At 38.7% G+C, this 14899-nt stretch overlaps 1 protein-coding gene across 1 annotated transcript in view; it reads left to right on the plus strand.

Annotated features, from left to right (window-relative positions):
* Dop1a (DOP1 leucine zipper like protein A) overlaps positions 1–14899 on the plus strand; it is a 93835-nt gene that overhangs the window by 51614 nt on the left and 27322 nt on the right. Inside the window, exons 12-20 of the mRNA XM_051140576.1 lie at positions 886–1005; positions 2630–2744; positions 3066–3095; positions 3699–3932; positions 9320–9938; positions 10544–10818; positions 11960–12112; positions 12426–12523; positions 13622–13881. Of these exons, the coding sequence (XP_050996533.1) occupies positions 886–1005; positions 2630–2744; positions 3066–3095; positions 3699–3932; positions 9320–9938; positions 10544–10818; positions 11960–12112; positions 12426–12523; positions 13622–13881 (1904 nt within the window). The remainder of the gene's footprint in view (positions 1–885; positions 1006–2629; positions 2745–3065; positions 3096–3698; positions 3933–9319; positions 9939–10543; positions 10819–11959; positions 12113–12425; positions 12524–13621; positions 13882–14899) is intronic.

Below are 14899 nucleotides of genomic sequence, written 5' to 3' on the forward strand. Positions count from 1 at the left end.
CTAAATTTCATCGTTTGATTAGTCAAAAACTGGTTAAAATTTATCCTTCTAAAGAAAATCCGGACCAGCATAGAAAAGTCAGCAAGATTCTTTAGCAGGAAGGCTATCAAAAGTGGATGACAGCTGGGTGTGGTAGTGCACGCCTTCATTCCAGCACTCTGGGAGGCAGAGGCAGGTGGAGCTCTGTGAGGCCAGCCTGGTCTACAAGGTGAGTCTAGGACAGCCAAGGCTACACAGAGAAACGTTGTTTCAAAAAAGCCAGAAGAAAATAAAATAAAACCACAACTCAATTTATATGAGCCAACAACAAAAGATCTTGGTGCCAAATTAACAACTGCACACTTAAAAGAGTCCCCAAGGAAGCTGTATCATGGCTCAGGCTTGTTATGATGTCAGTATTTGGCCATGAGAAGCATAGGCAGGAACACCCCAAGCTCACCTGTAGTACACAGGGCCACAGCCTGTGCCAAAGGAGGCAAAGGGAACCTGTCTTTCCTGGTCTCTTGTGGGTTACTATGCAGAGAGTATATGTCAAACAAATTATTTTTGTCGTTGTTGTTTGTTTTGGTTTTTCAAGACAGCGTTTCTCATTTATTCCATGTGTGTACATGGGTATGGGCATAGGAGTACAGGTTTGTGCCAGTGCACCTGGATATTACACAAATTCCGATTATCATTCTTGTGAATTATGAAAACTCAAGTTCTAAAAAGTAATGTTATGTAAAGTAATAGAGCAGTACTAGATTATGTCACCATTGCAATCCCCCTCCTCCTAGGCAGTATTCTAGCAGCTGTGTAGTAATGTGTACTCCCCCAATAACAACTGCACTCAGTTTTGAAAAACATATTAATATTTCTAGTTGTTTGGTTTCTTTTCTTTTTTAGTAAATTAAGGGAAAACAAGAAAACAGCCGAGCTGATTAAAACTGCGAATCTTCTCTTTAATTCCTTTGAGCCTTATTATATGTGGGATTACATTGCTCGCTGGTTTGAAGAATGTTGCCGGTAAGTGAACTGCTTCATTTCCTACCGTGTATAACACCCGAAACTAGTGTTAGCTTTTAGAATGTTTTTCTATGCATTTTACTCCTACTGAAAACTGTTAATTATTTACCCATATTCTAGATTTACTTTGTCAATCCAAGATATAAAAATCACTGATTATATAATGCTAGAATTGGAAAGGGGTTTACAGGTGATTATTCACTCAGCAGCAGATGAAAGTGTTCATTTGTCTGGCTTGCAGCAGCCCCGCTGTGCTTGGCTGGGGAGAAGATAGCAGCCTGCATTAGCACACTTGTCAGAAGTTTTCCCACTTATGGATAGGACTGCTCTGTGTTTTCAGAGACTTAGAAGCATCCCATATTGTCACTGATGAGCAATAAATACTTTACACCTTAGAATAGAAAGCCTGAAACACTGTCTGAAATCCTAGGATGCTAGTGAGGCAGAGTGAAATCTATCTCAACTCTCAACCCAGTTCTTTTACACCTGAATTAACTTCTAGAGTATGAGAAACATGCAGTCAAAAAGCATACCCAGTCTTGTGCCTAGAGGCGTTTCAGACTGTACATGTGTGTTACTCCCTGAATAATACAGGGCTTTACTTCTTGTCCAGTTGGCAGATATGGAGCTCCCAGTTGAAAAGCATTGTGCAAGGCATATTAGATAGTGCCTGATCTCAGGGACCTCAGAGTGGGACATGTCAGACATACACATGTCTGCCCTAGGAATAAATTAAAACTTGAAAATGCCTCATAGATTAATGTGTAAGGATAGAGGAAGTTTGAGTATCTTTCCCACCTTACTATACTCTCTGTTTTCTACACATATGTCTACCCTCCTGTGTTAAATATTCTATATTTACAGCATGCATCCATGCTTTTTGAACTATTTCTTGAACATGCACTATCCTTTGTGCTGCTGACCCTTCACTGTGCCTACCTGCTACTGACCCTACCTGCTTTGTTTTTCTGAAGTGGCCTTCTAGAGCGGTCACTCACCTTACAGTAGCCTTCACTCCCTCCAACCACTCATCAGAACCAGCTGTCCCCATACTGTCCATTAGTTTTTGTTTGATTCTCTACCTGTTTACATTTTTTTGCTGGTCAAGGGCTGTATTGTTGTATCTTGAGACTACAGGGCAATGTTTAGTCGAATAGGTTCTTGGGTCTTATCTTGGATCAGAAGAGGTTTCCTGTAAAATGTGATGTTTAATCTCAGACTTTGAAGGAGAGTAACATTCCAGATGTTAGGAGCATATGTTGGTATAACAGCAACCCAGCGGAGCATATTGTAAACCCAGTGTCTCAGTTTAGAAATCAAATTTTTAAAAAAATCAATTTCTATTAGGAGACACATCCACAGTGACAGCAGTGCAGATCTCAACAAATGTGTTACATCCAGAACACTTGGAATCACAGGGCGGAGGGTACAGGGGCCTCACTTTGAAATTTTTCCATGAAAGCAATGTGGTAGTGTCCTGGAGCAGCAGGGATGAACATTACTATGTATCCCAATCTTAACCTGGGCCTTGCCTTATTTGTTAAGACGGTGATGCAGTCACATGGCTTCCTATCAGGTGATAGTGTGATTGATAAACTTTTTGGTTTTTTGTTTTTCCTTTTAGGAGGACATTACATGCCAGACTTCAGGTTGGGCCTGGAGATAGTAGTGACTCATCTGAGTTACAGCTGACCAATTTCTGCTTACTGGTGGATTTTTTGTTGGATATAGTCTCTTTGGTAAGACTATCTTGGTTTTTTAAAAAGGGAATTTTAAGAGCATAGTTTATATATTTCACGATAAATACAAATCTCATCATCAGATAAAGATTTTTCCTTTGGCATCGCTCTTTTCCATAACATTTCCCAAGTGTTTTTGTCTTCTTGGAACATATATATAGAATACATGGAATCTACTTCCTAATTGCATGTTGTGTTTAGTGGGTGGAATTCTGATGCTGCATTTGTATTTGTTAACAATTCTTTCTATTACATTAAGACTGCTGGAAATGTTTTCCCTTGTGTTTTCTCTCCTCAACTCTTTGCTTTCTCATTTTGAAGCCTACTAGAAGTATGAGGGTGCTGTGTCAGGTATGGCATTCAGCCTGTTTTTATTTTAACTGATTTTAATTCACTTCCACTAAAATCAAATTAATATAGCACATAAAACTGGGGTATTCAATTATATATGCTTGAAATACTTAGATTGAGAATTGGGGGGAGGGGTATGTGACTATGTGTTTGCCCATATCTGTGCTTGTGGAGGCCAGAGGTCAACATTGGGTGTCTTCCTTAATCACTCCCCACCTTATTTTTTAAGACAGGGTCCTTAAAGCTTGCCAACTAGACTAGACTGGTTGACTATTGAACCTGAGGCATCTGCCTGTCTCTCTGTCCCCTAGCACTGGGATCACAGATACACACTGCCTCACCCAGCTTTAATGTGGGTGCTAGGGATCCGAACTCAGGTCTTCATGCTTGCACAGCAAGTACTTTACCCACTGAGCCAGCTCCACAGACCTAGCAACAGAGGTTTATAAGTCATCAGTATTAAATTCCTATGAACTCTTAGTTTAAAGCATGATACCTATAAAACATGAGCAAAAATATAGCCCTATCTATTTGTATAGATTTTTAAAAATGCCTATGACTTTTATATTATACATTAATTTTCTTCAACTTTTTTATTTTCAGGAGACTTATATTGAAATCCAGACAGAACACCTACCCCAGTTATTGCTCAGGATGATATCTGCCTTGACAAGCCATCTCCAGACATTGCGCTTGTCTGAACTCACAGATTCCCTGAGGCTCTGCTCAAAGATCCTTAGCAAGGTTCAACCCCCACTGTTATCTGCCAGCACTGGAGGTGCGGTACAGTTTCCAAGTGGGCAGAACAGTACCGTCAAAGAATGGGAAGACAAAAAGGTAATTTTAGCTGGAGTTCTTGGTATCAGATCACTTATGTTTTTCAGTGCAGAACAATTTTTGAGTTAAGTCATTTAAAATATCAGTAATTCTAAGATCAAACTGGTTTTGGTCATTTGTACAGTTTGTCTATGTCTGTACTTTATGGTCGAAGTGAAATACATATGACACCTAATTTTAGAAATTTAAGTTTACTGATTGTCATAATAAAAAGCAGATGACATTGTTTTACTAAGCCCAGTATAACAAATATATTATCATTTCAGTATGTAATGTATAAAAAATTGATGTTGTGAAAACAAGTGTGGTCTTTCACTTTTTTTTGTACTGTCTAAAATATATTGAACATTTTTGTTTTTAGAACCCATCTTTATACAACTATCAAATTTTTTATCAGAAATTCTTGATCTGTATTGGTTTTGTAAAATTTACATATGAAAATTTATAGTCATATCCAAGTTGTTTCAAACATGCTGTATTTGATAATAGCTATGTTACCCTTTTTTATTTTATTTTTTAAAATTGAGTGCCTCAGCCACATAGCTACATTGTAAATATCCAGTAAACACATAAGGCATTACCTATTGTGTGAGTAACAACCCTATGTATAAATTTTATTTTTTATTAATTTATTCATATTGCATCTCAATTATTAGCCCATCCCTTGTATCCGCCCTCCCGCTTCCCCCCTACTCCCCTCCCCTATGTCTGTGACTAAGGGGGGACCTCCTCCCCCTATATATGCTCATAGGGTATCAAGTCTCTTCTTGGTGACCTGTTATCCTTCCTCTGAGTGCCACCAGGCCTCCCCATCAAGGGGACGTGGTCAGAAATGGGGCACCCAAGTTTGTATGAAAGTCAGACTTCCCTCTCCGCTCAACGGTAGGGAATGTCCTGTCCATCAGTTAGGTCTGGGAAGGGGTTCGAAGTTTACTGCCTATATTTCCCTTGACTGGTGCCATAGTTTGAGCAGGAAGGACCCCAGGACCCAGATCCGCCCATCATAACGTGTATACATTTTATTGATTCTTTTATTATACCAAATTTTTGGCATAATTTTCTTGAAATCTAAAATCTCTTTTTATTTTCAAGCACAATGCTCAGTATTTTCTTTGTAAAATTACACTCTTCTAGTATATTTACACACATATATTTATAATATCTAAGCTTGTAGTATAATATATAATTTTAATGTCTTGTACTATAACATACTATAATACCAATCAAACCCTTATATAAAAATCAGTGATTTAATTCCTTTCAGATTTACATTAAAATATCTATAAGGGCCAATAAGATGACTCAGTGAGTGAGAGCATTTGTTGTCAAGCCTGATAACCTGAGTCCAGTTTTCAGAATCTACATGAAAAAAGGAAAGAATTGGCTCCCAAGGGTTAAGCTCTGACCTCCATATTTGCAGTCATACAAACATATATACACAGTAAATAAATGAAAAAAGTTAAATAATGTGTAAACAACGATTTCAGTTGAACTTCATGTTAATTACATTAAAGTCATATTAGAACTGTGTTAATATAAGTATTAGGAAATCCCTGGAGAATCAAGTCTGCTATTTATCATCATGTGGCTATGTAATTGTCCCTTTTCTTTGGATAGCCTGTTTTTCTTCCCTGAAAAATAAAGCTTGAGGAGGTATCTACAATGTTTCACACCAGCTGTTAACCCTGAAACATTTTCTTGTTCATAATGCAATGAAATTAGGAACTTTTACTCACTTTAATTATACTTGAGGTCACACTACATAAACTGAAACCATTTTTTCTAACCCCTTCCAACCTGCATGTATGTATGACAGCATGTATGTATGTATACTCTATCTCTCTACCGTGGGAAGGGAAGTTCTTTCATTGGACCATCCTTACATTGTGCCCTAAGACTTGTTCTTAGAAAAATAACTAAAAGGTGCTTAACAGCTGTTGCAGCTGGATGAGCTTTATGGGAGGTGGAGAAGACATGCCCTTAACGGTTTTCCCAGTAAAATGTTCAATATGTGAAAATTTACATGTTAACCTTGAGTGTGCCTCTCTATTCATCCATCTTTCCACTCATCCTTCCTTCCTTCTTTCATGCTCCCGGCTGTGTTTTTCCCCTGAAGTACGATGGTACAATATTAGATACATGAAAATTGATAATAGTTTTAGGCTGAAGCTATTTTTAATATGCCACATTTTTAAAAATATATGTGAAGAGCTTCTACTTTCCTTTTTTAACAATTGTGAGCTTAGTTTGACCCCATGGTACATAGAACTTTTTATAATACCATTGTACTAGGCATCTTTTCAAATGGCCAAAATACCCTTCCTATCTTTAGAGAGAAATTTATCATAAAATAATTTTATAGCCGCATAATGTAGTGTAAACCAGTAAATATTATGCATGTATACAAGTTTTAATTGAATTTATAGATTAAATTCTGTTACGTTAGTGTCATTCTTTGTACTTATACAAAAATACATTTATAGGAATAAGCTGATGATAGTTTTATTATCTGAATAAGTTTGTTTGTAAGAATTACCTCATTTTAAATGATGAATAACCTTTCAAAGAGAAAAATAAACAGATAAATTTAATCTGCTAGCCCCTTCTAGACTTTGACACCATAATATGAAAAACAGTGCTGTACATAGTAATACTGTGGTCACTAGGAAAAGAAGCAGTTGAACATCACCCTCTCCAAGCCGCTCTGTTAGCTCACTTAGCTTTTCTTCTGCAGCATTGGACAAGCTGATTTCCACCTCCCTGAACTTCAGCTTTCTGTCTTTGAAACATAGAAACTACTTTGTTCGTGTAATGGATTTTAGGAACTGCCTGTTCAGTCTCTGCACTTCTCTGCCCTGCTCTTCAGTGTAAGAGTCACATTAAGCAAGTGATACACGTTTGATTACAGTTGAATGGATGTATATGTAATGATTAGTGTAGGGACAAATTGGAGGTAGGAATGTAGGAGAGAAGGTAAGAGGGTGACTCAGCCTACCTGGGGGTCAGTGACTGCTTTCTTGGAGCAGAAATATCTAGTGGAGCCCTAGAGGAATTGGTGGGGTGGATAAGTGTAGAAAAAAGAAAGCACCTGACATGAAGAAACATTGACAAAGTCACTAAGGCAGAGGGAGCTCCATGCAACCGACATGCACTTATAAGAGGCAGGCGCCAGGTTAACAGAGCCTTGTTTGCTATACTAAGGCTTTTATTCTTTGTCTTAGGAGCAATGGGAAGACAAAGAAGGGGAAAAAGGCAAGTGCCAAAATAAGATACATGTTTTAGAAATTTACTCTGGCTGCAGTGTGGAGTATGGATCTGAAAAACAAAATTGGATGTGGGGAGACCTGCAGTAGTGCAGGTGAGAGGTGGTGTTCAGTTGGACTAACAAGATGTGGGGAAATGAAGGCATATATTTAGGAATGAAATTTAAAAGACACTAGTGATGAGATAGGTAAGGACAATGAGTGGCCACTACCATTGTGTGCTTTCTAGCATTAGGTACTGTGTGCAGGTGCTTTGAATATACTGCTACTTAATCCTTTAACTAAAATGTAGGAATTCTTGTTACAGTAATCCTTTTTATGAACATTCTCATTTCCATAATTTGGTTTCCAGTGAGTACTCAATGGTGGACCTAGTGTGGTACATGGAAAAATCTTAGTAATAATTTATAAGTTCTGAATTGTGTGCTGCTATGTTTACAACATGCTGGAATTGTGCACTGTCCTGTTCAGCATGTAAAACATCCCTTTATCTGTCCACCTCCCTTATTTTAGTTATCAGGTGGACTCTGTGGGCGTGTTCAAACAATCCTTATGAAATAACTGTGTTAATACTGCCACAACGTGCCTACTTCATTCATCTCACGCCTCATCATACTGTCACATCATCTTAAGAAAGATGGTTGTGCTCTAAGAGGAGATTTTGGGAGAGTCCACATTCTGGTTAGTCTTATTTGGTTGTTAGAATTGTTGTATATGATTACTGTTGTTAATCTCTCCCTGTACCTCGTCGTGGTTCTGTATATACAAGAGGTCACTTAGGAAGTTTTCAGTACTAACCACAGTGTAGGCACCTATTAGGGGTCCTGGGATATAACCTTTGCAGATAAGGGGACACTGCTGTGGACACATAAGGAACTTGAGGTATGGAGTCTATCAAGTTCATGGCACAAGTTCATAGCTGACTTAGAGTTCACATCCTTCGCTACCAGACTGGTGTGGGTATAAGGCAAATTGAAAGGGGAAGGGTGGAGAACAACCAACTGTGACTTCTAGGCTTCCATATTTTTGGTTTTAATGAATGGTGGTGTCATTCACTAAAGCAGGAAACACTAGGTCAAGCCTAGCTTTTAGTAGAAGAGTACTCAGTTCATGTATCCTTAAAGTATTGTATGATCTTATTCAGGTTATCCTCTGTCACAGTAACCAAACACATTCATAATATGCACAAATGTATTTAAGCAAAACCAGACAGTAGCTGATTCCACCTCTACTCCAGGAATAGTTGTTTGTATTACCATTGCCTCTTTCTAGATTCTAATGTGTTCCCTCTGGTCCTGCTACCTAATTCATGATCCGAGCATAATGTCATGGTATGCAATGATACTTGACATACTTTAACAGAGAGTCTCACTCACCTGGCCCTGAACATATCGTCAATTAGATTTTATTTCTAATACTTAAAATGCAAGAATTTTAACCATGTATTCCTCATTCTTTACATTGTTTAGACATTAAGAAAAGTTGTTTTATGAAAAAGATAAAATAGTCATTTGAAACAAGGATACAGATCCTAAACATTTGTACGTATTTTTTTTAAAGATTTATTTATTTATTACTTATACGGTGTTCTGCCTGCATGTGAGCTTGCACACCAGAGAGGGCACCAGATCTCACTATAGATGGCTGTGAGCCACCATGTGGTTGCTAGGAATTGAACTCAGGAACTTTGGAAGAGCAGAGAGGGCTCTTAACCACTGAACCATCTCTCCAGATCTACATATATGCATTTTTCCTTTAGTAACCTAACAAGCATGGTGGTGCTGCCTCTGCTCCTGACACTTCAGAGATTAATGCAGGAGAGTTTGAGTTAGAATTGGGCCGGGTAGATGAGAAGATCTTATCTTAAAAATCATTAAATAAAGCCAACCTTATTTTATGGTAGAGTACTTGGTATATGAGTTTATCTTAGTCTATTCATTGGAACCCTCTTACTATTTGTTATTTATTATCAGCAAAATATTAGTCAATGTAGGATCTGCTTGGATCCTAGTATAAACTTGAGCTATATGTAAGTAGTCTACAACTTTCTCTGAAAAGGTCACACTTTCTACTCCGCATCATCTATGATCCTACTCAGCCATTTGCTTTGTTTAAAATCATCAGGTATCATCAGTTTCTATGGAAAATTCTACGGAAGTGTTTGAAGATGGAGAAAACCCACCAAGCAGTCGATCATCAGAAAGTGGTTTCACTGAGTTTATACAGTATCAAGCAGATCGAACTGATGATCTTGACAGGGAGCTGAATGGACAGGGGACAGCCACCATTCCAATTGGCAGCACATCTTCAGAGACAGAAACAGCATCTACAGTGGGTTCTGAAGAAACTGTCATCCAGCCTCCTTCCACTCTCACTCAAGGGGCAGCAGGCCGAAGTGGGAAGGCAGCACAGAAGACTGCAATGCAGTGCTGCCTGGAGTATGTCCAGCAGTTTCTCTCCAGACTCATCAACCTCTACGTCATTCATAGTGACTCCCTTCCTCAAGCTTTGGCTGCAGACCACCAGGGAGATCTCAGTCGAATGCAAAGAGAAACTTCAAGATGGGACAGGGATTCCCAAGGGGATGCAAAAGAAAGAAGCATACATACACCCAAAACTTCAAAAGAATACCTTTCTGCCTTCCTTGCTGCCTGTCAGCTCTTCTTAGAGTGCTCAAGTTTCCCAGTCTACATTGCAGAAGGAAACCATACATCAGAGTTACACTCTGAGAAACTTGACACTGGTAAAGTTGTTTTGCTATTTATATTGCAGTGTGTGTGTGTGTGTGTGTGTGTGTGTGTGTGTGTGTGTGTGTGTGTGTGTGTGTGTGTGTGTGTGTGTATGTGTTTCTTTTTTACACCATTTGCATTCCAGGGGTTGCACTCAGGTTATAGGGCTCAGTAGCGAGAAAGAGCCTTTCCTCACTGAGCCATTTCTCCACATGAATAAAATGGTCATTATGGGAAACTTGCTTTTAGGGCGTTATGTGATTTGCATGACTTTCACATTTTCCATGACAAACTAAAAGTAAAGGTTCTGGAGAAACACTGTGACATTAATTCCACTACTTTCTTCTGTTATGATATTACATGTGTTTCCTTCAATTTTTACACTGGCAAACACAGGACAGTGGATATTAGATAATAGTTGTTGATAAAGTGCTTCTAAGGATAGAAAGATGGATTGTATTATGTGGCACATGAAAGTATTTTTGAAAGGTGGCTTATTTTTCAAAGTTCTGCTTAAGAAACCATGTTTTTAACAGATCAAGACCTGAAGTAGAGTTATTTGTCATTTTGAAACTAACTTAAAGCTCCATGAAATGTGTGCTGCCATCTTTTGTTTCAGACTGTGAGCATGCACACCCTCCACAGTGGCTCCAGACTCTGATGACTGCTTGCAGCCAAGCAAGTGATTTCAGTGTGCAGAGTGTCGCCGTGTCTCTAGTCATGGACCTGGTTGGACTGACTCAGTCTGTTGCCGTTGTCACTGGGGAAAACATCAATAGCATGGAGCCTGCACAACCCTTAAGTCCAAACCAAGGGAGAGTGGCTGTGGTTATTAGACCTCCCCTCACACAGGGCAATCTGCGGTACATAGCTGAGAAGACTGAATTTTTCAAGGTAAATTCCAAGAAAACCAGATTACCTGACTAAGATAATGCTTACATGCATGCTGCTTGACCTGGGGCACTGAAGTAAGAGTGGAAAGAGTTTCAACTAAACAAGAAGAAAGCCCATTGATACAGTAGATTTCCCCATCATAAGTGGACATGACACTTTTTATAGAGTAAACCCTTATTTTTCTAAAAGTCCATGATGAGTTGTTCTGCCTTTGTGCTGCTTCACTCCCTTTGGTGTACGGTGTCCTTTAGGAGCAACACTACACAGTCTGATTTTCCACTTGGTGTAGGTGATTTCTTTACCAAGATCATCAGGTAGCTTGAGCTCACCTCCTCCCACGGGTGGTCCTTTACATTCAAGAGTTTGTAAGTCATTACCACCTGCCTGGTGCTTCCTCCTGCTCGGCTAGAGTGTCCTCTTTAATATTGTGGAGAACCCTGAAGACTCTTGCCTTCTTATCAAAGGTGTAGATCAAAGACTGTGGTAGCACATGTATCTCTAAGTCCCACTTCAGAAAACTCCATGGGCTTGGGATGTAGCCAAATGATACCACCCTTGCCTAGCATGCACAGGTCATGTTGTAACCCCTAACACTGGAGAAGAGAGAGAAAACCCTCGTAAGTAGTTTAGATATTTGAACTATGAATTATATTATAGCCTGTAAATAAAAATTAAATTTGGTGTAAGAATGTATCAAATTTGTTCTGGTGTTAACTTTTCTAAACATCAATAAAGTAATGGAAAAAGTTCTTATCTAGGCCATGCGGAAACTGCCTGTTAAATTTCTGATTTTAAAGGAAATACTAAAGGAGTATCAGCCTGGAAAGTTGGCGCAATAGTTAAGAGTACTTGTTGCTCTCTCAGAGAACCCAGGTTCAATCCCCAGCACCAAATGTTGCTCACTTTGTCTGTAACTCTAGGCCTAAGGGATGCAACAACCACTCCTGACCTTTGTCGGTAACAGGCACACATTTGGTATTGATATATATATGCAAGCAAAACAGTCACACATGTAAAATAAGTCTAAAGGAAAAAATTAATTATTATAAAAGATTCTAGGAGTCCAGATAACCAAAAAGTGGGCAGCGAAGTTTTACTTTTGCAAGGATTGTATAATGTATTTGCATTTTTTTTTCTGTAGCATGTCGCCTTAACATTATGGGACCAACTAGGAGATGGGACACCTCAACACCATCAGAAAAGTGTGGAACTATTTTATCAATTACATAATCTAGTTCCTTCTTCTAGCATCTGTGAGGATGTTATAAGTCAGCAGTTAACCCATAAAGATAAGGTAAGCCCTCTTGCACACTTTCTTTCCCCACTCCCCTCTCCCTTCTCACCCCTCCCCTCTTTCCCCTTCCCTCTTCCCTCTCTCCCCTCCCTCCCCTCTTTTTCCTCTCTTCCCTTTCTCCCCTCTCTGCTCTCTATATGCAAATATTTTGTTATATAATTTTCTAAAGTTATATAATGTACTAAAAGCTTATTGCAGTGTCTACTTGAGTACTGTGGCCACTGAACATGGTACTTATAAACAGTTATACTTATTCTATTAAAATCACTTAATATCTTCATCTGAGATGAAACTAATCTGCTTTGTTTCTCAGAAAATAAGAATGGAAGCACATGCAAAGTTTGCAGTTCTTTGGCATCTAACAAGGGATCTCCACATAAACAAGTCATCTTTTGCACGTTCATTTGACAGGTTGGTTACATTTTATATTCACATTTTACAGTCAGATGTCTTATTTGCCTCTTTTTAAATTCTTTGTCAAGTTTGGCTAGAGCAGGTGATGGAATTTATTAGTTCCTTAGAAAATCTGTTATATTAAATATTTGATAGTGCCACTTAGCCATCAGATTTGTATTTCTAATCTCTAGAGAACTAAGTGCCCTTCCTTTCATTCATTGGCCCACTGATCATCAAGTCTCTGCCATGTGCCAAGCACCATTGTATTGTGTCAGGGATACAGCAGTGCACCCAGATTCTTGAATCTGTATTCACACTGTTGAAATATTACTCAGTTATTCTCAACTTTCTGCCTTAACTGAAAGCACTGCTAAATGCCTCCCATGATTTCAAAAATATCTAGTCTACAGAGATTATTTTGAATATCTAAACCTAAAAACAATTGGAGCTATTCATACTTAGATATTAGATGTGTCTTGGTTCATACAGTATGAGAATATAGCAGTCTTGCCATCAGGCCTTAGAGAAGTGGCCACAAGTCTAAGTATGATTACAGCCCAATTTTGGGTTAGCCAGTACTTTTCAGCCAGCAGCACCATCTCTAAGGGATTTTCTATTGAGCCATCTAGTCAGCCCATATAATGAACTCAGCATTGAGCCAAGAACCTTACAAATAATTTTCTAATTTGACAAGTGCCATGATAATCTGAGAGATGAGAGAGTTGAAGCTCATTAAAATTAACTTGCTCACCTAAGACTCTACACGAGATTTGAACCTAGGGTTTTTTATTTCAAACTATACCCCAGACCTTCTCTGGGATGCCGTGAGTTAAGTGCATTCTTTTGACTCCTGAAGAGATTGAGAGCAGAGTAGCCCATCGTGGCAATAGCATTGGAGTGCAGGAGCCTTAGAGCACGACGATGCAGATGAGCCATGTCACCACGCAGCCCTGAGCAGCGTGCTACAGAGGCAGCACGTCCTCCTAAGGTTTCTAAATGTGAGCATGCAAAGAGAAAATGCTTCACTGCTACAGAAGATATTAACTACAGAATAATTGATACTGTAATTAAAAGGGTCTTGTTCTTTGTTTTAATTGCTGGTATTTATTTTAGGTCATTGTTCATCATGTTAGATAGCCTTACTAGTCTAGATGGTTCTACTAGCTCTGTGGGACAAGCCTGGCTGAACCAGGTGCTACAAAGGCATGACATTGCAAGAGTGCTGGAACCATTATTACTTCTCCTGCTTCATCCAAAAACTCAGAGGGTTTCAGTGCAGCGCGTACAAGCAGAACGTTACTGGAGTAAGACTTCCTGTTATCCAGCAGAGGAACATGACAGGCATTTCATGCAAAATTTTACCTGCAACAATGGTAAATATAAAGTATAATACCTCTAATTAGATGTAAGTTATTCAAATAAGTGAGATATGACCCTAAGCGTGATTGACAAGAGAATTACTTAGGTGTTCTGGTTTGTTAAATATAAAGTATAATACCTCTAATTAGATGTAAATTATTCAAATAAGTGAGATATGACCCTAAGCGTGATTGACAAGAGAATTACTTAGGTGTTCTGGTTTGTTTCAAGACAGAGTTTCTCTGTGTAGCCCTGGATGTCCTGGAACTTGGTTTGTAGACCAGGCTTTTCTCAAACTCACAGAGATCTGCCTGCTTCTGCCTCCTAAGTGCTGGGATTAAAGGCATGTGCCACTACACTCAGCTGACAAGAGAATTGCATCTGGAATTTTTTCCTCATATATTATTTCTTCCCTTCCTCATCTGTTAAGAGTCCTATCTAGCTAGTTCAAAGTATGTTTCATCAGTAACTATCTTTAAGCTCTTAGGTCTCTTTAATAAGTTGACATTCTCAGAGGAGGAATCAGCCACATTTGTATTCAGAGACAGCCTTTAGTTTTTAATGGAAATACTTTTGAATTTATGTAGCAATCCAGATCCTGGAAAAGTAGATATTTCATGAGGAGGCGTTGTGATATACACTTTAGATGTAATAAATCATTTTCTTCCTCTGGATAGTAGGAATAATACCTCCCAAAGTTTCATTTTTAACATTAGCTGTAGACATGATTGTGACCTGCTTCATTCAGTGACTAGTGCATCTTGTTTGCTATCCATTGTTGTTGCTAGGACGTCTACTTCTTACAAATTGTTGACGAGAGCCCTCTGTTAAGTCCTATGTTATAATTTAGTGCCCCAAAGACTCTCATATATCATGACTCTGTTTCTTGACAAATCACTCTGTAAGGTCAGCTTATTTTACCAATTATGTTGTTGATGTTCAGAAGGCTGTGACTTTAAGTCCTACTGTTCCATTTCTAGTATGTTTGTGCCAAGTCTTGGCTTCTCTGACTGGCTTTTATTCTGCCTCCTG

Source organism: Acomys russatus, chromosome 32 (assembly GCF_903995435.1).
Source record: "Acomys russatus chromosome 32, mAcoRus1.1, whole genome shotgun sequence".
NCBI classification, from domain to species: Eukaryota; Metazoa; Chordata; class Mammalia; order Rodentia; family Muridae; genus Acomys; species Acomys russatus.